General features: G+C 38.7%; 2 protein-coding genes across 5 annotated transcripts in view; both read right to left on the bottom strand.

The window, feature by feature from the left end:
* Positions 1 to 7,382, bottom strand: part of TSG101 (tumor susceptibility 101) — a 39,278-nt gene extending 31,896 nt beyond the window's left edge. The window contains exons 1-2 of the mRNA XM_079787543.1: positions 7,220 to 7,382; positions 2,572 to 2,656 (exon numbers count right to left, since the gene is read on the bottom strand). Coding sequence (XP_079643669.1) covers positions 2,572 to 2,656; positions 7,220 to 7,261 — 127 coding nt within the window. The 5' untranslated portion in view covers positions 7,262 to 7,382. The remainder of the gene's footprint in view (positions 1 to 2,571; positions 2,657 to 7,219) is intronic.
* Positions 7,383 to 8,989: 1,607 nt separating this feature from the next.
* Positions 8,990 to 26,778, bottom strand: part of UEVLD (UEV and lactate/malate dehyrogenase domains) — a 34,149-nt gene continuing 16,360 nt past the window's right edge. For all 4 annotated transcript variants that reach the window (XM_079788297.1, XM_079788295.1, XM_079788298.1 and 1 more), the window contains 5 exons: positions 20,878 to 21,048; positions 19,712 to 19,885; positions 15,047 to 15,110; positions 12,642 to 12,765; positions 8,990 to 11,617 (listed from right to left, as the gene is read on the bottom strand). In XM_079788297.1, coding sequence (XP_079644423.1) covers positions 11,450 to 11,617; positions 12,642 to 12,765; positions 15,047 to 15,110; positions 19,712 to 19,885; positions 20,878 to 21,048 — 701 coding nt within the window. In that variant the 3' untranslated portion in view covers positions 8,990 to 11,449. The remainder of the gene's footprint in view (positions 11,618 to 12,641; positions 12,766 to 15,046; positions 15,111 to 19,711; positions 19,886 to 20,877; positions 21,049 to 26,778) is intronic.

The following is a 26,778-nucleotide window of genomic DNA, read 5'->3' as shown; positions in this document are numbered from 1 at the left end:
TGGTCCCTCTCAACTGCCCTCCCTTGCAGGCCTGGTCCCTCACAACTGCCCTCCCTTGCAGGCCGGGTGCCTCCCAACTGCCCTCTCCTGCTGGCCATCTTGTGGTGGCCATCTTGTGTCCACATGGGGGCAGCTATATTGTGTGTTGCAGTGATGATCAATCTGCATAGTACTCTTTTATTAGATAGGATAGAGGCCTAGTGCACGGGTAGGGGTCAGCTGGTTTGCCCTGAAGGGTGTCCCAGATCAGGGTGGGGTTCCCTTGGGGTGTGGGGCGGCCTGAGAGAGGGGCCTGTGGTGGTTTACAGGCCGGCCACGCCCCCTGGCAACCCAAGCAGAGGCCCTGGTATCTGGAATTTATTTTCCTTCTACAATTGAAACTTTGTAGCCTGGAGCAGAGCCAAGCCTGCTGCTCCCTCCGGGGCGGCAGCCATTTTTGTGGCAGTTAATTCACCTTCTACAATTGAAACTTTGTAGCCTTAAGCGGGTGAGCCTGGCCAGGGTGTGCGGAAAGCTTTGCTTCCCCTGTTGCCGCCGGCAACCGTGGCCTGCTCTCTCAAGCTCCATTCTGCCGCCATTTGTTTGAATTTGTTTACCTTCTATAATTGAAACTTTGTAGCTTGAGTGGAGGCTTAGGCCTGCAACAGCTATGGAAAGCTTGGCTTACTCTGTTACCTGGGAAACTTTGCTCTCTGTGGCTGTAGCCATCTTGGATTGGGGTTAATTTGCATGCTCGCCCTGATTGGCTGGTGGGCGTGGCTTATGTAGTGGAGTGATGGTTAATTTGCATATTACCATTTTATTAGAGAGGATATAAAAGCCCAGTGACCGAATGACAGAACCAGAAAGATCGGTCGACCAGTCGCTATGATGTGCACTGACCACCAGGGGGTAGACGCTCAATGCAGGAGCTGCCCCCTGGTGGTTAGTGTGCTCCCACAGTGGTAGCACTGCTCTGCTGACCAGGATGAGCGGCTGCTCCCGTAGTAGGAGCAGGTAACTGGCTGATGGGGATGAGTGGCACTCTGGGAGCAGCTGCTCCAAGGGTGGGTCCACAGCCGTTTGGCTGACCTGGATGAGTGGCTGCTCCCACAGTGGGCTGGTCCCCACAGGCCACACCCACCAGGGCACAAATCCGTGCACCAAGGCCTCTAGTTTGTAATAATGATTTGGAATTAACACTGTACCACATAGGGAAAAGGCTGCAATGTGAAGTACAAGAACAAAATACTGTTGACCTTAGTTCTTTTACTTACTACTGACAATTATAAACTATGCTGTAATTTATTCTGATTTTGTGTTGTGTTTTTTTAAAAAAACACACACATCTTATTTAAATTATGACTTATTTTACTCTAAAAGCATATTGATAATAATGGTTTGGACATGGTCTGGCCATATAAGGTTAATATAAGATTTGTTCAATGATGTTGGAGTCTTTGCCAGTTTTGATCAACATACTTACTCTTTTAGCATGAAATAAAAACTATCACAGTAAAATTCAAGCTCCAGTCCCCCTCCATCCCACCCCACCCCACTGTAACCAGTTTTAAATAAACCAATTTTGGTAATACGAGGTTTCTGCGGCTCTAGATACCACTGTACAGTATGTGGACATGAAGTAGAATCATGCCCTAAGTTTGAAGAAAACTTGAAGTTCACGTCTTTGTTGTTCAGGAAACTCAGGACTGGTTGTCCCTCTGTTGCCTCCCACCTCTCCTCACCAGGCTCCTAATGTTTTCAAAGCCCTAGGAGTGAGTGGAGTTTAGAGTGAGAGTCTCAGCTACAGAATTCAGCTCCTTGTCCTCGGTGCCAAGGGCCTCCTAATGGACAGGGGCTCTTGGCCCTGGCACCTAAGGTGTGGGGCCAAAAAGACTATTTAAAAAAAAAAGAACTCTAGGTATTGTTATTTCTTACTTAAAACCCACTTCATTTGTCTCAGTAATGAAACTGTCACCTACGCACTCTACAGAATTAAGCATCATATTTTAAAAATGTTTACTCATCTACAAAATAAGTGATAGTCCAGCATATAGTTTTGCTAAATGTCTTCCTAAGAATATACAGAGATGCTGGGGGTAGGGAGGAATGTGTCAGTAATTAATTAACTTTAGGATACACTACAATATATTCTCTCCCCTCTCGGTGAGGTAGCATATTAAAGGCTCTGAGAAACATTACAACACTGTTGCAAAGAAGCCCACTTAATTTTGTTTAATCTGTAACTACTCAAACTTAACCATAGAACCCAAACTCCCAGCAACATTCTTCACAACTATGGATAATACTTTGGGAAATGATTAACTAAACCATCTTTAACATCCCCTCTAGGTCTAAATTTGCATAGCTATATCTTTGAGTACCTTTTTAACACTTAAAATAACTAAACAAATATAAGACATTATTATTAGGTCTTGCAATTTTTTATCCCTCCAACACTTATATTAGGTGGAGGTTTAGTCCTACAATAGAAAAAACAACAATCTTAAAAGGAAAATGGAAAACCTAAAATAATTAACAAAAGGAGTAAACTCAAAGTACAGTGATTGATATTTTGTTATGTAAACTCACCATATGAATCCAATACAGGTTTGAGATCTTTGTATAATGTAATCACATTGATAGTTTCACGTACAGTTAGGTCTCTGTATTTGTACTGAAAAGCAAAATCACACAAGAATTTAGTTTAAAACCAATGTACATATTTTACTGCTAGGTTAATTTTCTTAAAATCTTATTTTTTAATAGCACTCTTCTTAAAAGTATAATGGTTCTGACTAATCATTAACATTAATTAAAGCCTGAAAAACTTAAAGTAGAAAGTCATTTGTATAAAGCAAGATTGGCTAATGGTATAAATATACCTCCATAAATTGCTAAAATAATGGAAGGAGGGTGTTAACTAAAAGTTATATTTAAGTTGGGAGCTAAGATAATGTTCAAAGAAAAAAATGATGTGTAATAATATATAAAAAGGTAATATAATGTTATGTCAGCTGTATCTCAAAATAAAATAGACACATTAAGTTAAGACAGGTGGACCAAAGTACTATGATGGGTGCAGGGTCCCACAATCAGATAAATAATCAAGAACCATCACCTGTGTCTAGGGTCCTGGCTAGCAATTCCTACAGAAACCACACCCGACCAATAGAATAACACCTGAAGGCAGCCCTCCACCAGAGTATGAAATTTCACAAATTGATGCTACTTACTATTCCTACCATCTATTTATTGGCTGGATAGAAAAAATGCTGATACTCAGAATTAATATTATCACTTGTAGGAGACTAAGTTTTTGAGATATTGGGCCAAAAAACTAAAAGATAGGTAGAATAATACCCTCTCCCACCTCTCCCCTACATCCCTTTTGTTTCTTAGAGTAAAAAAAGGTTAGACGGAGAGGGAGGCAGGTTCCTCTAGAGCCGTGGTCGGCAAACTGCAGCTCGCGAGCCACATGCGGCTCTTTGGCCCCTTGAGTGTGGCTCTTCCACAAAATACCATGGCCTGGGCGAGTCTATTTTGAAGAAGTGGCGTTAGAAGAAGTTTAAAAAATTTGGCTCTCAAAAGAAATTTCAATCGTTGTACTGTTGATATTTGGCTCTGTTGACTAATGAGTTTGCCGACCACTGCTCTAGAGGAACCTGGGTCACAGGTTGAGAACCGCTAGCAGGGTCGCCTAAGACCATCGGAAAACACAGATATTTACATTACGATTCATAACAGTAGCAAAATTACAGTTATGAAGTAGCAACAAAAATAATTTTATGGTTGGGGGTCACCACAACATGAGGAACTGTATTAAAGGGTCGCGGCATTAGAAAGGTTGAGAACCACTGCTCTAGAGGAAGCCTAGAAATTTAATTATGGTTTTAAAACTAAAATCAATATCTGAATATTCTTGTCCTTATATATACTTAATACTATGTTATCAATTTAAAGACCAAAAATGGCATGGAACAGACACTTTCCAGTTACACAGTATGTAAAACAATGTACTGTTTTTTTAAAAAGTGATATATAAATGTTACAACATAGGTCTGGGCCACAATCTTGTAGGGCTCCCCAAAACTTTCTCTACAATTAAGAATAACTACTTTATAAAAAGAAAACCAAGACTAGAAGATACTAGACAACCAAGAGAAGAAATATTTTGAAAACTGTCACTTTCTCTATAGAGGTTATGTTCTCTTCAACCAAAGACTACCGACTAGGAAAAAATTTTTTTTCAAAGAAATAAGCTTATAAACATAACTAGAGGCCCAGTGTATGAGATTCGTGCACTTGGGGGTCCCTGCACCCTCTCGCAGTCCAGGAGCCTGACTGATGGCTTAGGCCCACTCCCTGCCAGTTGGACATCCTTAGTGCTGCCGTGGAAGTGGGAAAGGCTCCCTCCACTGCCGCTGCGCTCGCCAGCTGTGAGCTGGGCTTCTGGCTGAGCAGCGCTCCCCCTGTGGGAGCACACTCAACACCAGGGGGCAGCTCCTGTGTTGAGCACCTGCCCCCTGGTGGTCAGTGCACATCATAGCGACCGGTCGTTCCACCGTTTGGTTTGTTTGCATATTAGCCTTTTATTATATAGGATATTTTATTAATATTGATAACTGTTTACATTACTTCAATTTCTATCATTCTTTTTTATTTACATCTGTGTGTGTTTTTTCCAGGTCAGTTGATTTTTTTTATCGTTGCTGTTGTTAATCCTCATCCAAGGATATTTTTTCCGTTGATTTTTTATTTTTTATTTTTTATTTATTTTTTTAAATTTTATTGATTTTTTTTACAGAGAGGAAGAGAGAGGGACAGAGAGCCAGAAACATCGATGAGAGAGAAACATCGATCAGCTGCCTCCTGCACACACCCCACTGGGGATGTGCCCGCAACCCAGGCACATGCCCCAGACCGGAATCGAACCTGGGACCCCTGAGTCCGCAGGCCGACGCTCTATCCACTGAGCCAAACCGGTTTCGGCTGATTTTTTATTTTTTAGAGAGTGTGGAAGGGAGGGGGAGAATCAGAGATAAATCAATGTGAGAGACACATCAGGCCGCCGGTGACTGAACCAGCAACTTAGGTACATGCCTTTGACTGGAATCGAACCTGGGACCCTTCAGCCCACAGGCCAACACTCTAACCACTGAGCTAAACCAGCTAGGGCTGATTTCTATCATTCTTGCTCTGACAAACATCCAAAGCTAACCCAGTGAACTACAGAAGAATCAACTCTCAATCACTTCACATGCATCTTATTCCAATTAGGTTTGGTAAATGTAGGGGGAAAAAACAAATGCCCAGTTCACTCTGGCATCAGGTGCCATATTTGAAGTAACTACCAAAATAATTCATAGCTTTAATAGACAAAATGTCTGCTTTTTTTTAAAGAAAATTTACACTATTCTCGAACTGTGAGGATTATAAATTAAGTTCAAAGCAAATAAATTCATGTTATAAGCATACAATTAAAGATAGTTACTTTTATGGCCAATAGACATGAAAAGATGCTCAATGTCACTAATCATTGGAGAAATGCAAATTAAAACCACAATGAGATATCACCTCACACCTGTCAGAATGATATAATCAATAAATCACCAAACAAGTGGTGGGGAGGATGTGGATAAAGAGGAACTCTGATGCACTGCTGGTGGGAATGCAGATCGGTGCACCTACTGTGGGGAAAAACAGGAGGTTCCTAAAAAAAAAATTAAAAAATGGAATTGCTTTATGACCCAACAATTCCACTTCTAGGTATAATCCAAAGAAACCCAAAACACTAATTCAAAAGAATATCTGCACCCCTATGTTCATTGCAGTGTTAATTACAATAATCAAGATATGGCCCTAGCCAATTTGGCTCAGTGGATAGAGCTTTGGCCTGTGACTGAAGGGTCCCAGGTTAGATTCTAGTCAAGGGCACATGCCTGGGTTGCAGGCTTAACCCCCCGTAGTGGGCGTGCAGGAGGAAGCCGATCAATGATTCTCTCTCATCATTGATGTTTCGATCTCTCTCCCTTTCCCTTCTTCTCTGAAATCAGTAAAAATATATTTTAAGAAAAGATATGAAAGCAACCCAAGTGTCCATCAATAGACAAGTGGGTAAACAAGACATAGTGCATAAATGCAATAGAATATTACTCAGTCATAAAAAAGAATGAAATTTTACCATTTGTGACAGCATGAATGGACCTAGAGGATATTAATGCTAAGTGAAATAAGTCAGACAGAGAAATACAAATACTATATGATTTCACTTTTATGTGGAATCTAAAGAACAAAACAAACAAAACAGAAACAGACTCATAGATACAGAGAACAGACTGATGGCTACCAGCAGTGAAGGGAGCTGGGAGGCTGGATAAAAGAGGTGAAGGGATTAAAAAGTACAAATTGGTAGTGACAAAATAGTCATGGGATGTAAAATGCAGCATAAAGAATATACCCAATAATATTGTAATAACTATGTATGGCGCCAGGTGAAATATCAGAGGGAACACTTTGCAAAGTATTTGCTTATCTAACCACTAGGCTGTGCACCTGAAACTAATACAAAATAATAAAGAATGTAAACTCAATTGAAAAGACAATATTTAAAAAGTAAATGACAAGATAGTTGCTCTTAGCAAATCAAAGTCCCTGAAATGGTAATGCAATTCTATTTATTTTACCCGAGGTAGGGAGGTACTGGTATTTTGGCTTCTGTGGACGTTTTTACCTACATCGAGCCTGTACACCAACAGTTACTGATCTCCCACCGGTCGGGTATTGAGCTGTGCGAGGAATACAAAACTGAGAAAGAATCTCTGGGGGCTTCGAGGGAAGGGCCAAAGCTGACGGTCCCCTACGCTGGAGTGGAGGACTGCCCCAGGTCGAGAATTAAATACAACCTTCTCTTTGTGTTTATAGAACCGAAAACAAAAACTATTCTGCCCCACAGACGGCTCCCAACTCCACCCAGAGAGGGGGGCGGGCGGCAGGTGGCCGACGGCCTCCACTCCGCGCCTTTGTTGACAGCCGCCGCCCCCCACCTCCCCCGCCCGGCATCGGGTCCGGGCTCCAGGCGACCGGGACCTCTGGGTCCGGGCCGCAAAGGCGCTCAAGGACCACACTGGGCTCTGGGCTGGTCAGCCGGGCAGGCTCGCTGGACTGGCCGGGCCATGCCGGCCCGGGCACGGAAGGCAGCGGTGGGCGCGCGCCGGGGGCGAACGCGTCGCGGCCTCACCTTGGACACCATTTTCTTGAGCTGGCTCTCCGACACGGCCATGGCGGCCTCCGCGCCGCTCCGTCCCCGCAGGCAGAGGGTCAGCCGCGCCGGGGCTGCCCAGGCCGCCCCACAGCTCTGAACACCGAGTAGCCAGTCCCCCGCCTCCCCGCCTCTAACAACAGGAAATCGGCCGCCACGGCAGACTTTCCGCTTCCGGTACGTCACTTCCGGAGTAATCGCTGGAGCTGCGGTGGTTCCCGCCCACCCGCTGCTCAGGTGCGGCCGGTCGCGTCCCGGCGTGGGGGGCCGCTTGTCCCCAGGGTCGAAACCCCGGGCCGGGGCCAGCTCTGCAGGTGTTCCGTAGTTGCCCTCAGACTAGGGGAGCCGGTGCAGGGAGGAGAGTACTGAGAAGGTCTTGCCAGCGAGCTTTCATGGCCGATTCATCGGATGGGAGGGCACTGGAGTGGGCTCCAGACAACGGCCACTGACTTGCCCTTGTGATAACAGCCAGCAAGTGCACTTGTAGCTTGGGCTGAAGTTTTTAAGTTCTAAGACGAGCGGCTTGCATTATATGATGCCCAGCGTCTCAGGGTTTTTGTTTGTTTGTTTGAAGCTTGTACGTTCTTGATACTGCATTCCCAAGGGCAAAGTGCAGATTCCTCCTTCACAGGGAGCCTGGCAGTCATTTCTTCAGGAAACCATTCCCCTGGGTCAGAACTTCCCTGTGCCCAGACATAAATGCTAATAGAGGCTGCATTTACTTTGCAGTAGGTTTGTATACTAACCTGTCCACTGTCAAAGTCCAAGTTTTGAGGGCAGGCTCGTCTTCAGATGCTCATTGCCTTGTACAACACAAGAGTATTTGATCTTAATTGAATTTCTACTTCGGATAAAAGTTGTTCATAGTCATATTAGTCACTGAACATTACCAGTTTTATCATGTTATTCAAGGTATTGTAAACTGTAGTATGGTAATTTGGATGATTCAGCCTAGTGCTAATGAGGAACAGGTTGTGGTATTAATTCCCTTCTAAGTTGGCGCTTAAGTGAAGGTCACACACACAAAGGGTGTAATTGAAACCACGTGAAAGCATCATTATAAATTGTTGCATGCAAACACAAATAAAAACTATATTGCTTTTAAAAATATGGACACCATATGTTAGTAAAGCATACAGTTCGTCAAAGGAAACCATAAGGCAGTCTATCTTGCCACTGCACCTCTTTTATGTCACTTAAAAGCAACCTGGTTTTCAAACAGCTTACTCAGGAGTACCTTCACTTAGGGGTAGAGAACGTCCTGCCAGCCCATGGGCTGTAAAACGCCTGAGAAATCATTTGGTCTGGCCCTGCCAAGGAATTAGGGGTGAGTTAATTAAATGTTTGACCAAATATAGTAGTCAAATTTTTAAGTTGATAATTTTGTATGGCCCTCGAATGATGTTACAAATATCTAAATGGCTCTTGGCAGAAAAAGGTTCCCTACACCTAATTAGAGCAACTATGCTTTTACTAATTGTGGGAGCACAGGTAAAACATTGTTTAAAAAGTTTTCTTGCTAAAAATATTTTTTTAAAGTTTGAAAACAATTAACAAAATCCAGTCTCTTCATTTTGCATTTAAGCCACTTAAAATGAAATAACTAAATATCTTGGGGACTATAAAATTATATGAAAGAATCTTTCTCTTCAATCTGAATAAATTTCCTTCCACTCAGTAAATTAGACATCTCCTGGTTATTTTAAAGTCAAAGTTTATTTTTTTGATAATTTTTGACATTTAAGGAAAACCGCAATATAAAACTGGAAAAATACATTTTAATCCAAGCACCACTAAAACTTAGAACAAGAGACATTGCATGATTTTGGAAAAATAAAAAAGTGAAACTTAATAGCAGCATCACAAATGTCAAATTATTACCAAATCATAGTGAGATGGTTGTGGTAATGCTTGTTGACTTGTATATGGAATTTACAACATAACTGATAATATTCAACACTCAAGGAACTGTCTGATATAATTACTTCTATGTTGTGGGCTTCTATAGGGCAAGGGCTGTTACTCATCTTTGAATATTTAGATTAAAACATAGTACTTGGAATAATAATAGGTGCTCAATAAGTATTTGTTGTATTGTCATGTTTCTTCTATAATTAACGTAGCAAATTCTTGGCAATTCATCTATAATACAGTATCTTGTGGTTAGATTTATGTTTTAGAGCATATTAGACAGTAAAATTATCTAATTTCTCATTAGATATCTGATATTAGAAAAGGCTAGTTGTATTTCTAAAAAACACAAGAATTGTTCTTTCAGTTTTACTTTCCTATCTCATACAAATGGACAATGAGGATACATTGCTAGAGTAATACCAAAATAACCTACCCATCTAGTGAACTTACACAGAACTAATGCTCATCTCTTTCAAATGTCCAAGGTTTTTATACTAGTTAATTCTGGTGGGAATCTTTCCATGCATATTAAATACCTTCCTACTTTTTTAAACACGGGATATAATATAAACTGATTATATACTGAATATACTCTCATCTTTTCTTAATGATTTAAGCTCATCATTATAAGCATTATTGTACTAAATCAGCATTAGATCGATGGTTTCCTCTCTATCTAGGATGTATCTGTCCTTATAAACCAGTGGGCTCCTATCTCTCTGACCATTTATGGTTATGCTTTCAAAGCACCTGGACTTCTTCACAGAACTTATTACATTTTCAATTGTACATTTATTTGTGACATTTGATCACTGTGTATGCTGTACTAGATTATAAGGACTATAGGGCTTGTACCTAACCCACATTTGCTTACCACTGTACCTGCAGTGCCTAAAAATGCAGTGCTGCGGTATAGTGGGCTCCCAGTCAATACTACCTGAATAACCAAATAAAAAACACCTACCGCAGTGCATACCCCTCTCTGCCATTTGCTGAGGGCAAATCTGGGAAGTCAGGGAATCAATCTTTCTAAAAACTACGTTGGGGGGGAAAGTCAGCTCCTGCATGAGAATGGAAAAGTACAGAACCCCAGCATTAGGGGCCTCTGGTGACTATTTTGGCTATTAGGCCTTTTCCCTCTACTAGCACTTAGAAAAAGTAGAGGTTGTATGGATAAGTGCCCTTTATCCATGAGATCTTGGTCACTAAAGCTCAGTTTTCTCCTCTGTAAAATGAGGATGATAATTCCCACCTCAATGGGTTACAGTGAGTATTCAACAAAATAATAAAGTGCTCATCACACTGCCTGAAACATCAAGTGTTGATGTTGGTTGTTACTATTAGTTGTATGCCACCTCAGTAATAATATGCAATCTTTCACATATGAAGATATTGTTATTGAACCATCACCAAAGGGTATGTACTCTGATAGTTTCTTTAGGAATTGTTAAAGGATCTGCTCAGAATAATCAGTCCATCCAACCTCTCCCCCTTTAAAACCAATGGCTTTTATGACAGCCTCATATTTTAGCTTAAAAGTAAACTGCTTGGCTTTCATTCACCATCTATTTTCACTGAAAATACACATTTCTCTATGATTCTAATATTACAGTGAATTTATGAGGTGTTAGAGATCTGATAGCCCAGAAACAGGTTATAGAAAATTTCAAAAAGAAATTTGAAATTTTCCACTGGAAGGTAAACTATAATTTTTCTTCATATATTTAAAAAAAATTCACTTTCCCTTTTACTATTTTAAAGTACATGTAAAATTCTTTTCCATTGTTTGGTAGCTAATTAATTGAAGAAGGAAAGCAAAATGCTTTATTACCATTACTACCAACTTTATTTTTATACCTTAAATTGTGGATCCTTTGACTGTATACTTAGCACAGATTTGGCAAATCCATACTGAGCCTTTGGCTTAGCATGTTTACTGTAACAGTTGAAGAGTACTTTTCTTCTAAAAATGTATCACTTTCAAAATATTCCCAAAGTGCTGAATGTGCTTTTAGTTGAGGATACATAATTTTACATGATGCATTTTGCAGATAAAGTTCATCTCTGCTATAGGTTTAAAAATGATATAGTTATATAAAGAATGACAAAGAGAATCAGATTTTTTTCCCTCCTTATCCAACTCCCTAAGAATTCAAATTACAAAAGCAACCAAGAAACCATCTACCTTAACCAAGCAGTTTGTAAGGATAAGTAATAAGATACAGAAGTTCTCAGCCCTATATATGTTGGCAAAATTAAATGACCTTTCCCTCCAGGTAGCTGTGAACTTTGGACTTAAAGTTTTAACTGTTGTTGGAGATCATGGAGTGTGGAGGCGCTGCTCTGGAGTTTCTCAGTCACTCTGTCTTCTTGCACTGTGCTTTTGATGACTTCAGATACCCCACTGGTTCCAAGGATGCAAGGCAAACTTAAAAACACTTCACTATTTATATCATAATATCCCTGAAATGAATAAAATTAGATTATAATAGAGCTAAAGCACTATAAACAATATCATAAATATGATTACTTTCTTGCTTTTACAGCCATAGTACAAAGTGATACAGGTGAACTTAAAAAAAATTTTTTTTGTTCATTTATTTTCTAAATTCAAGTTATTGTTTCAGATATTGTTTGTGAGATGGGAGGAACTTGGTCAAAGATATCCCCTTTATGGGAAGAGAAGCTAGCCCCCTGCAATATGAGTAGCAAGTTGGGGGCAAAGAAAAAAAGACTGTTAGAATAGATTCCCAGGGGAGGGGCACAGAATAGGCTCTGGGTACAGTCAAATATAATAACCTGTTTTAAGTTCTCCTTTCCATGTTTTATTTCTCCTGGTATTCCTAAGTTTTCAAGAAAATTTGGTTAAGCATTTGTGCCTGTCTTCGTGGTGCTTGAGATGAAGTGGTAAAGGACAACTGAGCTGGAGAGTGCAAACTGATGAACAGCTAAGACTGGTGACACGTCAGTCTGGGGTGACCTGGCTGGCTAAGGTGATAAAGGACAACCAGAAGAAGTTTACGGAATATTTAAATCAGTGATGGGCAACCTTTTGAGCTTGGTGTGTCAAACTTCGCCAAAAAACTGAGCATAACTCGGGTAGTGTGTCACTTTGAGGAAAAAACATTATTTCGCAAATGTTTCATCCTCAGGAGCAGCAAATGTTTCATCCTCGGCATGCGGCCACCTCAGCGGCTGCGTGTCATCAGAAATGGCTACGTGTGTCAGTGCTGATCATAGGTTCGCCATCACTGATTTAAATGCTTCTTAGGAATTCCCCAAAAGTACAGGAGGGCGAAGAGAAACATGGTAGAAGTGCAGAATTTCCATAGCCAAGCAGGATAGGGCTTAGACCCAACTGCCTCCCTCCCATGTATTACTCTAATGTTGAAGATACCTCATTACAATATGAATAGCATCTTTTCAGGTTTTAAGATAATAATATAAAAGTTTAACCATATGATGAGAGAATGAGAATAGCAATTACCTTTGCTAAAGTTGATACAGAATGCACTTTCTTTCTATCATTTATAAGACTGTCAACCAGGTCAGCTACTGATAGTCCAACAGACCAGGATCTTTGACCTTTTACCTTTAATAGTTCCATGGCTCTAGGTTATGAAAAAAATCAATTCAGAAAATGAATAAAATATGTATTTAGTCTTTCAATTTAAAGTATTAATTACATATTTTTATAACACAGAAATATGAGTTATACACTAATTGTTAGGAAAACCCACAGATAAACTAATGATCAAGGTTTTCTTAAAATGTTGGATAAGCAGTTCACAGAAGGACAATACAAATGGCTTAACATAAAAAGATGCTGTACCACTACTACTATTTAACTAAATGTGAGTTGAAACAATACATCAGTTTTGCCTATCAAAATTGGCAAATATCCCTGGGTCCGGGTGAGGCCACGCGCCCCTGGGTCCGGGTGAAGCTGGATCCCAGGTCCGGGTGAGGCCGTATGCCGCTGGATCCGGGTGAGGCTGGGTCCCGGGTCCGGGTGAGGCCGCGCGCACCTGGGTCCGGGTGAGGCCACGCGCCCCTGAGTCCGGGTGAAGCCGTGCCCTGGGTCCGGGCGAGACCAAACCAGAGGGAGTCGGACCTGCATTACCACCATTTGTCCACCATCCAGAGCTGAGGGGTCAGTGCTGACATGTACACATAAGGAACTGGTGGACATTGAAATTGGGTCTCAAAAGAAGTGTTGGTCCAGAAAGAAACTCACTACAGACTGATTCATTTGCCTGTCAGCATAACTATTATTGCTCGTCTCACATTCAGTTCTTATAAGTATATTTCTAGTAACACATGATCTCGCTCATCTAGGGGAAATGATGAACAACATAGACTGATGAACAAGAACAGACCCAGAAACAAGGAGGCATTGATCGGACTATCGGGCCTCAGAGGGTGGGTGGGGGAAGGTGGGGGTAGGGGGGAGAGATCAACCAAAGGACTTGTGTGCATGCATACGAGCCTAACCAATGGTTAAGGACAACAGGGGGGTGGGGTCATCCGTGGGGAGGGGTGTGGGATGGGAATGGGGGGATGAGGACAAATATGTGACACCTTAATCAATAAAGAAATTTAAAAAAAAATTGGCAAATATTAAAAAAATTGGTAACCATTTTTAGAGAAGCTACAGAGAAACAGGCATTCCCATAACTGCCAGTGAGAGCGTAAGGTGATACAATTTTTTAGGAGAAAGATTTGGCAACATCTGATCTAGAAATTCCTCCTCTAGGAATTTGTCCTATAGCAATACGCTCAAATGTGCAAAGACATACATATAATTATGTTTGCCTTGTTTGAGACAGAAAAAATTTGGAAACAATTAATCAAAAATGAGTTAAATAAATCACTATCCAATACAGTGCCATGTAGCTCTAGAGAAGAATAAAGTAGATTTATATGGGCAATATGGAAAATGTCCAAGATTTATTATTAAGAAAACAAGGCAAGTAGCAACATAATATGAATAACATAAATCTGTTATAATAAAAATAATAAAAATATGATGTTTGCAGAAGCATTGAAATGTTTGAACATGTGGGCACTAAACTGTTAACAGTGGTTGCTTCTAGAGAATGGAATTACCCCATTCATTTCCTGCTTTATCGATATCTACAGCATTTACAGTTTTATAATAGTACACATTGTTTTGGTAACTAATAAAACATGATATAAAATTTTAAAACGTTTTAATTTAAAACGTATAAATGCAGGTTTATATAAAGAATCAGGTTAGAATGGATTGTGCAACATACTCCCCTTATCAATAAGAGAATATTCTTTCCAGTTAAAAACTATATGCTGAAGATTTAAAAAGCTAAAAATCTCCACCACTCACACTGTAGGAAAGTATGTCATTATGTGATGGTGAAACAATAAATGGCATGAAAATATATGTAGAGTCCATCCTATAAGCTCTTTACCCCCAGAAGGCCTCTGAATAAAGCAAAAGATACAAGGATCTGTGCATTATACTTTCTTTTTGCCTGCACTTATAATATGGCTTATCCATTCATGTTAGGCTAATTTCTAAATGTATTTATGTGTGATTAATAAGTACGTATTAAATTTTAAGTGGTATGAGAAGTTTTCTTCTACATTTAAGAAAACTGTCAATATTCTCAGATGTTTAGATATAGGAGCAGTAAATCACTGTCTATAAATCAGGAACCTGTTCAACCCTTTAAATGTCAACTGTGTATCTGAAGTAAAGTTTGCAAAGCACTCTTTGATCCATTTTCAGATAAGAAACAATAGAAAACATTGCTCCCTGGTATTTTTGGATTTGTCCATACTAGCTAGTTTTGTCTGCAGGAGCCTGGTAAGTAAATGTTAGTTAGAGAAATGTAAATTTACATTCAGTGTTACCTGCTGGACAGCTGCACCTGAGAGTTATGACTCATGACTTCTTCTTGGCCACCCCATTTGGTAACTAAAAAGTAAATGAAAAATCAATTATATTTTGTCAATGACTCCTTTAGGATTAAGATGTGATAAATGATTGTTTGCCATCAAGGGTACCCACCTTCTAGCAATAGTTACATTTTCCACTAATGACACTAAATGTGCTGTAGTGACAGCTGGGGTAAGACTTTGAGCTGCAATCCCCAAAACACATGACCCCTTGCAGCCTCCTTGCCTGTTCTCTCTCATCAACAATAGTTCTACCTGGGCCATTTTACTGTCCAAACAGAAAGCTTTCCTTCCTCAGCAGGCTGCGAATAATAGGCTCTCAAGTATTACAAACACTTGGCATTTGTTCTGCTGGGACCCACACAGACTAATTTCTTTCACCAGGTGAGGAATAATTAGACTGTCTATTCTAGGCTAGATTTCAAACTTCCTAAATGTAAATCCATGCTAGTTTAGGGAGCCCTTTTAAATATTGTATCAAATATCAATCCTAATGTTTTTGGTTCCATTCTTCAAGAACAGTAATCCTCTGGATCCCAAAATTTGAATGAAAAATAACCATGGGACAGCACTTTTCCTTTACATAACACCTTCCCCTTCGGTAAGATGGATGTGTTCGTAAAGCAGATGATCTAACACTCTGTTCTGAGGTCCAGCCTTGGATTTCTAAAATACCATTCGAAGGAGCTACCTGCAGTTTACATATGATTTCAATATCACAGCTGAAAATAGCTGCTCCAAAGTACATGTTTTGCTGACTAATTTGGTAGGGCATAATATGAATGACCTTTGATCACAAGATGGTGTCAGGATCATTCCTTCATCTCAAAACACATTTACTGAGACCATTCCAAGGAGCTTACAGTCTTGTGGGGTAAACAGACTGGTAAGTATGCAGTTATAACATAGTGTGATAGTGTTTATAATAGAGGCATAAACTTACTTAGCCTGGATAATTAGGAAAGGCTTCCTGGGAGAGGTGGCACTCAAGCCCAGTCTTGAAGGGTAAGCAGAAGTTCGCCAGTGAATGAATATTCAGAGAAAGGAAGCATCAGGTGCAAAGGCAGGGAGACATGAGAGTGTATGAACCATTCAGGAAATTGCAAGGTGACCATCTGACTAGCATAGAATGCCTGGCTGGATGGCAGAAGATGAAGCAGGGGAAGGAAGCAGGAAACAGATCCTAAAGGGTTTTCTATGTTATATGATTTCTTCCCTAGGCTGTAGTTGCCACTTGTCTCTGAAATAGTTGAAGAGAATAATTTTACTTACACACCTGCTATTATTATGTTTCCAAATCCTCATGTTGCTTTACTTCAAAACATAGTTCTACATGTTTTTACCAATTTTTATTCATAACCATCTTGCTGATTACTGTAATAATAGCTACTATTTACTGAGTGTTTACTTGATGCCAGACACTGTACTAAATGCTTTAAGTAAATTATCTAATTAAGTCACAGCAAGAAAAAGCACAGCTTTGAAATTGACCAGGGTTCAAACCTCAGTTTTGCTCTTATTACATGTGTAACCACAAACAAATTAGTCAACCTGAGTTTTAAGCTTCCTGATATATTAATTTGGAAAACCACCATCTCCTTCTCAAGTTGAGATATGCAAACCATTTAATACACCTAGTATCCACTCAATCTTCATATATAAAAGCCTAAGCGACCACACGACTAAATGACCAATCACTATGATGCACACTGACCACCAGGGGGCAGATGCTCAATGCATAGGATTGGGCTCCCTCCTGTCTGGGATTGGGCCGAAACCAGCTATCCGACATCCCCCAAGGGGTCCTGGATTTCGAGAAGGTGCAGGCCAGGCTGAGGGACCCCACCAGTGCATAAACCCATGCACTGGGCCTCTAGTCCTATATAAAAAAAGCCTAATATGCAAATCAATCAAATGGTGGAACGACCGACAGCTGTGACACACATTGAACACTAGGGGGCAGACACTCAATGTAGGAGCTGCCCCCGTTGCTCAGTGCGCTCCCACAGTGGGAGTGCCACTCGGCTGACCAGGATAAGCCACTCAGAGGGCAGGTCCACAGCCGCTCGGCTGACCAGGATGAGAAGCGCTCCCACAGCGGGCTGATCCCCTCAGGCCATGCCCCCCACCAGGGCACGAATCCTGTGCACCGAGCCTCTAGTATAATTATAAATGCTATTACTGTGGTAGTATCACTTATACAAAAACATAACCAGTTGATATCTATGAAACCAGCAGAGGGAGCCTCTAATCCATTTCTGGCTCAGGGCCAAGCTAAGTAACCAATCCATGGCTATCACTATCTCTGAAACAAATAGAAAACGGATAAAAAGTGATCTGACAGTGGTATCTAAATGGAAGATGGGGAGATGGGTTGGGGAGTATATAGGTAGTTTCAGTGGCATCAGTACTGTTCTTAATAATTGAGTGTGGATACGTATATATAAATAGACATTTGCAAGTTATGAATGTTTACTCTATTATGCTCATATACTTTTGTATGTGTCAAATATTACATATTATACTTAAGTAATCCTAATTCTCATGTATCTACATCCCTCTATTTCTAGTTCCCATTTGAGAGCTGAAGACAAATTTACCATATCATTCCTTATGCTTTTATCCTACTTCCCTTAGACCTTTCTCATAGGAAGTCAATACTGCCTTTTATTACAGTCATTTCCTATATTATATGCTAAGCTTCCTAAAAACAGGGTCAGGTTCTTATACATCTATATAGCTCTAACAGCAGTCAGCACAGTTCTTAGGTTTACTTATTGTCACACCATCCTTTATTTTCTCTTTACAATTTGTGATATTAATGCAACCATATTTATGAAATGTCCTAATTCATTAAAAATTATAACTTATTAGGGGGACTGGTTAAATAAATTTTGATATATCCAGTAGTTAAAAAGAATGAAATATATATATAGTAGTCATTTGCAAGTTATCAATACGTAAAAGGGCAAGGTAGAGAATAATGTATGATGTACAGTATATTTTATACATCTGCTTCTCTATGCACAGAACATTTCTATAAGGTTACAAAGAAATTGGTAACTGTGATTGCTTTTAGAGAAAGGGGTGTCTGGCATACAAGGGAGGTTTATTTTCCACTGTATACCTTTTTGTACTATTTAAATTTTTTGCGATGTGAATGTACGATTTTTTTCCAACTAGAAGAGCAGGTTAATAATTTACACTTTTAATAAGGAAAAGGTGCAAACACAAAATTCAAACTGGATCAGAATAAACAGCAGTTTCACAAAAGAATAAGCATCGTGAGACAATATATGGTTAATCACCATATAGCTAACAATGACTTTTAGCTCAAAGGAAAAAAATCACTGTGGAGTGATGTGATCTGGAAAAGCTTCATAGTGTAATAAGGGGGGGCTTGACTGAAATCTTGAAGGGTGAGATTTAACTATGCTGAGAGAGAGGGAGAAGGGATTAGGAGGAAAATGAGGTGGGCAAAGACCCCTGTGGCTGAAGCAAAGCGGTAGGTGGGGCTAGGTGGCACAAGCCCTGGTTTTAGACCCTGAAAGCTACAGGCTCCTGGGCAGGTCACTCTCACCATCCATTTCTGGGCTCTTAAAACAAAGTATAATTGATGATCCCTTGGGTTCCTTCCAACTCTTTAATAACACGACTACCTCCATAACTATAACTGGGAAGGAAGATTAAGGCATTCCTTGAATACTGTGGGACTCCTTGAACGCCAAGCAAAGGAATTTAATGATTTGGTCAGAGAAAGCCAGTAAATGTTTTTGAAAGGAGGTATATGATTTAGGAAGATTGAATTATAATGAAAGCATTTGTAAACACCATGTAAGTTTTGGCTATTATCCTTATTAATTTGGTAGGCTAGAGGAGAAAGAGCAAACTAACTGGGAGATTTACAATAACCAGATAAGCAAAAAATCAACCTGGACCAGAATTCAAATGGAGTAGTGAGTAAAATTCAGGTCTTGGGTTTGTCTGAATCCCTAGACATTCATTACTCCAATACATCTGGCTCCAAGTTCTGGTTCACTACCCTTTTCTAGGGTTCTACTGATTAATGTTTAGCATTTTGAACCTGGAAAGTATTTCTGATTGAATTACACTGTCAGGCTCTATAAAACTTTATTCTATAGCACTGAACTTTCTAGGTAGCCAGTGCAGATTTATACATATTTAAAATACTACTGTATTTTATTAAAATAATTTTCTTAAAAATTATACAAATACCACATATCCATAATAACAAAATTAGAAAACACAGAAAAGTACACATTTTTTAAAAGTTACTTCTTACCCCAGACATAATAGCTGTTAATATTTGGAATCAAAGACTATAGGAAGCTTTACATTTTAAGAAAATCGTTTTGAGGAAATATAAAACCTGACTAAGGAGTCTTGCCTAATTGTAAACTTAAACAGAAAGGTAAATATAATTAGGATAACACAAATGAAGAGTCTATTCACTATGCAGAGCATGTTACAGAAAATACACCCAAATGTGAAACAAAACCCAACTAAGCTCCACAATTCTTGAGTCCCCAGATATATATGAATATCATGGGCACTAGTGATTTAGGTTATCAATGTAATTAGTAAAAATGTATTTCTTACCTTTGTCTTCTCCCTGCTCACCAATAACCCATACTGGTTTTCCTGAAGTCTCTGCCTTTAAAACATTTGTAATAATATACTGTAACCTCTGTGAGTCCAGATTGCATCCAATTCCAATTACTCGATTTGCAGGAAATGCACTCAGTTTCCATGTCACATAAGTCATGATCTCCACTAAATATTGCACACAAGGTAAATATGTAAATATTTTTAAAAACATACTTCTAGCCTAGTTCATAAACAAATATTTATTATTTTAATATTAGAACTTGTATATATTCTTCTTAGGTCCTAAATGCACTATAAGCTATATTTCTAATGTATATTAAAAAAAAACACAGGTTTCAGCATGATTCAACATAACTTTGTTGCTAAATATAAATTGTTAAAAGCAGAGAATAATTTCTTAGAATAGTTAAGCAAGAAGGATAAAAACTGGGTACAGAAAACCAGAAGATAATATTTTTTCATTGATCAAGTTATCTTTTATATCTATCTTAAGCTGAGTTTCTATCTTTAAATTAAAATACTGATTCATATACCACCACTATGTAGTATAGGATTATGAACAAAAACACAACTACTTTTTTTCTAACATGCCAAAAGGATGTCAAGAATTAAAGAGACCAGAGTTCCTCAACCAATTACTACAGGAAAAACAAGTAAAATGCATGCCATACTCCTATATGGGGAACATGTAAAAAATGTGTTCACCAACTTGAGGCCAGTACCACACCTAACTCTTTAAAAATATTTCTTTCTTAAGTAAAACAGTTTCAAATAATATAAATTCAAAATGTTAAAAATGTACTCTGGCATGCTCACTAACATTTTATGACATTTCAGAATTTAAAAAAGCTCTTTCATATAACCATTGCATTTTTCTCTTGGGAGTTTAACCATTTCCTCACTGAGGAAAGCATGGCTAACAACCTGGAACATAATAATAGTAGTACAATATAAAAATTGTAATTTGTAAACTTCTAGTTAATGCTAGTCATAAGAAGTCACTGTATGACAGGATATGGAAATACTGTATTGTTCATTATAAGAGCAATTTAATTGACTAGTCATCCTTTTATAATCTAGTTTTATGACTTTTATCAGTAATGGCAGTTCTACTGATGCACTGAATCATCCAATTCATTTAAAATAAAACCTTTTACCTGGTTGAGATGCAACAAGCATGACACTGTGTTGACTATAATGTCCCAGAGCTGGGACAAGGGCTCTGAACATATCCACATTTCTCTGCACCACATCAAGGTAGGACTGAGAACTACCCAAAGAGTTAACGGTAAAGATGACCACTTTGGAATGAGCAGAGGCAGACAAATCTAATGAATAAAAAGAAACAGTCTGAGCTCAAGGTATATGTTGTAATCAAGTTTGTGTTCATAGCAAAGGTTTCTCTTCTCTCCAAGTAGAGACCTTTTCTGCACACCTACCTCCAGATCAATCTTATCTCTATAGAAAGTTTACAAAGTGCTGAAGTTTGCCACCAGAAAGAGGATTAAGAACAACAGTGTATTCCAAGTGGGGAAAGAGAGCAATAAAGATAAACCAAACAAATTACAGTATCCAGAATCCACAAAAAAGGATTAATTTTTATTTAATCTATCATTTTATTAGGGAAAATAAATAATATGTTATAGGCAAAATTAACTTAAAATCAATTACATCACTCATTTTTAAACTTTTAGCTTAGGTGTCCTAAAGTTCCTTAAAAGCGATTCAGGGGCCATCTGGGAGGACTGGGAATAAGTGAAAAGAAGGCTGGTAGGCACGGCTCCAGGCCATTTACTTCAACTTCTCCAAGCAGAGTAGTTCTGCTGTATCTATTTTATTTATTAAGGAAGGATTCTACTCCAAAGAGGGGATAAAAATGGTTTGAAAATCTTTAAATCAAGATAAAATGTCTCAGCTCATTTTTTTACTGACTTTTTCTTATACTGAATGAAGCCCAGAGTCCTTGGGTTTAGATCCTTCTTTCAATGGGACTTAATGCATAAGCAACTGTTATGACTTAGGAAAAGCTATTCTCTGGAGTTCACTACTGCCCAACTGGAGTGGCTCAGTTTTGAGCATTGTCCCATGCACCAAAAGGTAGCAACATCAGATACAACAGAAAAATAATGAAGCAACTAAAATGGCACCAGTTTAATCAACCTTTGTAAATGAATACTGGCATCCCAGGGAGACAATGAGTAGATGCCAGGGTTTAGTCTTAATGAAGCCTCTAAGGCCATCTTTCTAAACAAGTTTATGTGGAATGTGTCCACTGGGAAATGCACTACCCAATTTTAGTTCATAATCTAATGCAACTGTGGGGATGGGAGCTCCAGAAACTGACTCATAGATTTTAATTATGGTTCTTCATAAACCATAATTAAGTAATTCCTGTGTTCTAATGTTCAAAATAGATATCTGGTGATGAGTCAAAAACCTCAAGAATTAGAAGACCATAGAACTGGAAGGGATATACTAGGTGTACCGGTTAATAATGGCGGATTTTGTAATCAAAGAAAACACGATAATTTCAAGAGAAACATCAATAGTGCTTTATTCAAAGTAATGTCCATCGCTAGCTACACATTTCCCCATCTTTCAGGTAATTTGTGAATACTGTCCCAATAGAACTTTTCCTGTTTTGAGGCAAACCATTCAGAGACCAAATTTTTCACTTCTTCATATGTTTTGAATTGCTGCTCAGAAAGTTCATGTGCCATCGATCGGAACAAGTGGAAATCTGAAGGAGCAAGGTCTAGTGAATACGGCGGGTGGGTTAATACTTCCCAGGCAAGATCTTTTAACGGGTCTTTAACTGGTTTTGAAGTGTGTGATGGTGCGTCATCATGAAGCAAAATTACTTTGCCGTGTCTTCTGGCACATTCTGGTCATTTCACGATCAAAGTGTGGTTCAAGTTGATTATTTGTTGTGGGTAGCAATCAGTATTAATCTTTTCACCTGGTTTGAGAAGCTCATAATACACCACACCTTCCTGATCCCACCAAACGCAGAGCATTGTCTCCTTTTCGACGTGATTTGGCCTTGTAGTCGATGTTGATGGTTGCCCTGGATCAACCCATGATTTTGTGCATTTGGGATTCTCAAAATAAATCCACTTTTCATCACCAGTCACATTTCGATGCAAAAAAGACTTTCTTTCATGCCATTGAAGCAACATTTTACTGATGGTTTTCCATTTGTCTTTTGTTCAGTTGATGTGGCACCCAGTTTCCTCCCTTTAAAATCTTTCCCATTGCTTGTAAATGATCGAAAATTGTTTGCTGAGCAATGTTTACTCTTTCTGCAAGTTGTTTTTGAGTTTGACACACATCTTCATCCAATAATGCTTGTAATTGTTGGTCTTCAAACTTTTTTGGTTGACCTGGACGTTCTTTGTCTTTCACATCGGAATCATCACTTTTAAAGCGTTTAAACCAGCGTTCACAAGTATCTTGAGATGGAGCATGTTCACCATAAACTTCCCGAAGTATACGATAACTTTCAGCAGCACTTTTCTTCAAAATAATGAATTAAAACTTCCCGCAAATGCTCTTTTTGGGGCACAAAATTCTACATTTTTAAGCGTAAAAATATCTATGATGTTAACACCTACAGCAAATTTGACATATGAAGTTTTGAAGCCTACTGTCAATACAACAAAACAGCATACATATCAAATTGCATATATATCAACATATGTGTAACTCCATGTATTGGAAAAAATCCACATTATTAACCGGTACACCTAGTAGTTAACACTTCCCTACCACTTTCGTGTGTCAGGTATTGTTCTAAGAGCTCTCCCTATATTTACTCATTTAATCTAAGCTACAAGACACTGTGGTGTTAATATCATCCCCATTTGACAGATCTGAGGCACAGAGAAGTAACTTGTTCAAAGCCACAGAACTAGTAACCAGAATTTAAGCCCAGGCAGTCTGGCTTCAGAGTACTGTTTAGCACTGTGTTGTATTTACAGATTTAGTCCTATACCCTCATAAAGATGAGGAAATTGATACCTGGAAAGAGTAGGTGGCTTCTCAATATTATTAAATATCAGTGAATAGTTCAACTTATGATCCTATAATTTGGCATCAGCCTACCTTGCCAGGAACATTACTTTTCTTTTCCCCCTTTAGCTTCCTCTACTTTGAATGATAAAAATGCCTCACACTCAAGGATGATCATTAGTAAACAGAGTAGAAGCTGTCTAATATTTCAAAAGTGCAAGAAAGGCTTCCTACTCCATATGTCAAGCTCCCAAGTTGTTCAATCTCTCCATAGAGGTGCCAGGCATCTGTAACTTTAAAAAGCACCTCAGGTGACTCTGACACAAGTTATCAATCCATAAAGATGTTTTAGGAATCAATGGCTATTGAGTAAATTTTACTTTGCTAAATTTTACAACTACTGAACACTTTTTTCTCCATGCACACACGTGCTTATACCTCTACACACAAATATTTATGCTTGTATATGCAGAGACTATTCCTGGAGTAAATAAGAAATTGGTAACAAACATATGTTTGAAATCCAAGCTAAGCCACTTACTGTGTGACCTAAGCCACGATCTCTCTGAATCATTTATAAAATAAAGTTAGAGAAGTAAGAAACTGTGACTATATCTAACTGTGAAATATAACTGTGAAAGTATCTAACATATGTTATTGATTCCCTAAAATAATGGCAGTGAAATAAGAATAATAGTGTCTTCAGTCAGAAAATGACATTAAAATAATCCCATAGGAGAATTATTCCATTAGCTGTGTTTAACAATAAATAAAAGTAATTGAGAGAATGGAAACAGGAACCCTCATACACAGTTAGTGAGAGTATAAATAGGTACAACTTAAAAATACAAGTTTTAAAAACACATCCCTTTTGACCCAGTAATTCTACTTTATCCTACTAGTTAGAGAAGTGCACAAAGACTTTTGCATTACAATGTTCTTTGAAGCATTATTTGTAATCTTAAAAATACAAACAACATGCCCTGGCCATGGTTAGAGCATCAGCCCATGCACTGAAGGGTCTTGGGCTGGATTCTGGGTCACGGCCATGTACCTGGATTGCAGGTTCGATCCCCGGGCTGATTGGGGTGCATGTGGGAGGCAACCAATCAATGTGTCTCTCTCACATCAATGTTTCTCCCCACCCCCATCCTTCCCTCCCTTCCACTCGCTCTTAAAAAAAAAAATCAATGAAAAAAAATATCCTCAGGTGAAGATTAACAAAAAAATATATATGTATATTCATATGGAGCAAAGTACAACTCTAAGATGAGCAGTCAGTTGCAATCATCAGTGACTGTTATGACAGGAACATTACTAAAATGTCCAAATGAGTTCAATTTCCCAAAATTATTAATGCACTTTTTCATAGCATAGAATATATTTATGAAATGTTAATTAACATTGTATTTTAAATTACTTCATGTCATAGTAATTAAATATTGTCAGGAATGAGCAACCAAAATTAACATGGGCAACATTAAACTTGTCCCAAGATAGGAAATGTTGAATAAGTACCATGCCCTATATATCTACTCCAAGGATTGTATACTTTCAATTATCTAAAACAACAGTTATTGATGGTTAATGAGATACATAGGAAGAAATAATTTCCTTATGTCTTAAGTGGCCTCACAACCTCTAGGGCCCAGGTATTAACAGTTCCCTAAAGTGCTTTGGAAGAGTTAAGATGTCCCTTAAGAACTTCAGTACCTAGAAATGACAGGCACAAGAGAATATCCAGCTCCCCCAGGAATCCTCGTTATGAGGCCTACAAAAGGATCACTAAAGCAACTATTCTCCTCTTTCTAGAAAAGGAAAATTAACTCATTGTGTCCTATAGGAATCTAGAGGCTTACTAGAACTGTTACACACAATTTTTATAACCTAAAAGTATTATATCAACTTTTCTGACCCACTGTTGTTCTTAGTACATTTAAGCTTGTGAAACCATTATGTCTCAACATTTTATTTGGAAAACATGGTCAAGGAATACAAGGGACCCAAGTAAGGGAAGGCAAAGGAAAGCCAAACAACTACAACATGTTACAACCTGACTTTTGCTATAACCTAGATTTGGAAGGTTGGAGTAAACAATTTTTAATTCAATGGTCTTCCAATTTTTTTGTTCATGCATCCTTGATAATAACATATATATATATATATACACATATATATATATATATACACACACACACACACATATGTATATATATATATGTGTGTGTGTGTATATATATATACATATATATATATGTATATATATACACACACACACACATGTGTGTGTGTGTATTGTTGTTGTTGTTGATAATCCTCACCTGAGGATATTTTCCCATTGATTTTTAGAAAGAGTGGATGGAGGAAGAGAAACATCAATGTAAGAGAGACAACACATAGACTGGCTGCCTCCCACATGGGCGCTGACAAGGGCCGGGGATTGAGCCTGCAACTGAGGTACGTGCCCTTGACCGGAATCAAACCTGAGACCCTTCCGTCTGAGGGCCGATGCTGTATCCACTGAGCCAAACCAGCTAGGGCTAAAATATTTTTAAGTTCATATCCTCAAATATAGCATTTACCTACAGATATATGTCTGCACTAATATATTACATACATTATAAAGTATATGCAAAATTTTTACATTAAGAATAGAAGATAAGCCGAAACCGGTTTGGCTCAGTGGATAGAGCGTCAGTCTGCGGACTGAAGGGTCCCGGGTTCGATTCCGGTCAAGGGCATGTACATTGGTTGCGGGCACATCCCCGGTAGGGGGTGTGCAGGAGGCAGCTGGTCGATGTTTCTCTCTCATCGATGTTTCTAGCTCTCTGTCCCTCTCCCTTCCTCTCTGTAAAAAATCAATAAAATATATTTTAAAAAAAAAGAAAAAAGAAAAAAAAAAGAATAGAAGATAAAATTACTTTTTTAACATTAAATTTTTATTTATTGATACAAAACCCTTTTTGTTGTTATTAAAACTTATTTTAACAATGTATTTTTAGGAAAAGCAATGTTAATTGGATTTTTAGAAAGAATATTGGTTTAGC

The sequence above is a fragment of the Cnephaeus nilssonii genome (genome assembly GCF_951640355.1).
Source record: "Cnephaeus nilssonii genome assembly, chromosome: 13".
In the NCBI taxonomy this organism is placed as follows: Eukaryota; Metazoa; Chordata; class Mammalia; order Chiroptera; family Vespertilionidae; genus Cnephaeus; species Cnephaeus nilssonii.
This window is presented reverse-complemented; position numbering and strand designations above follow the sequence as displayed.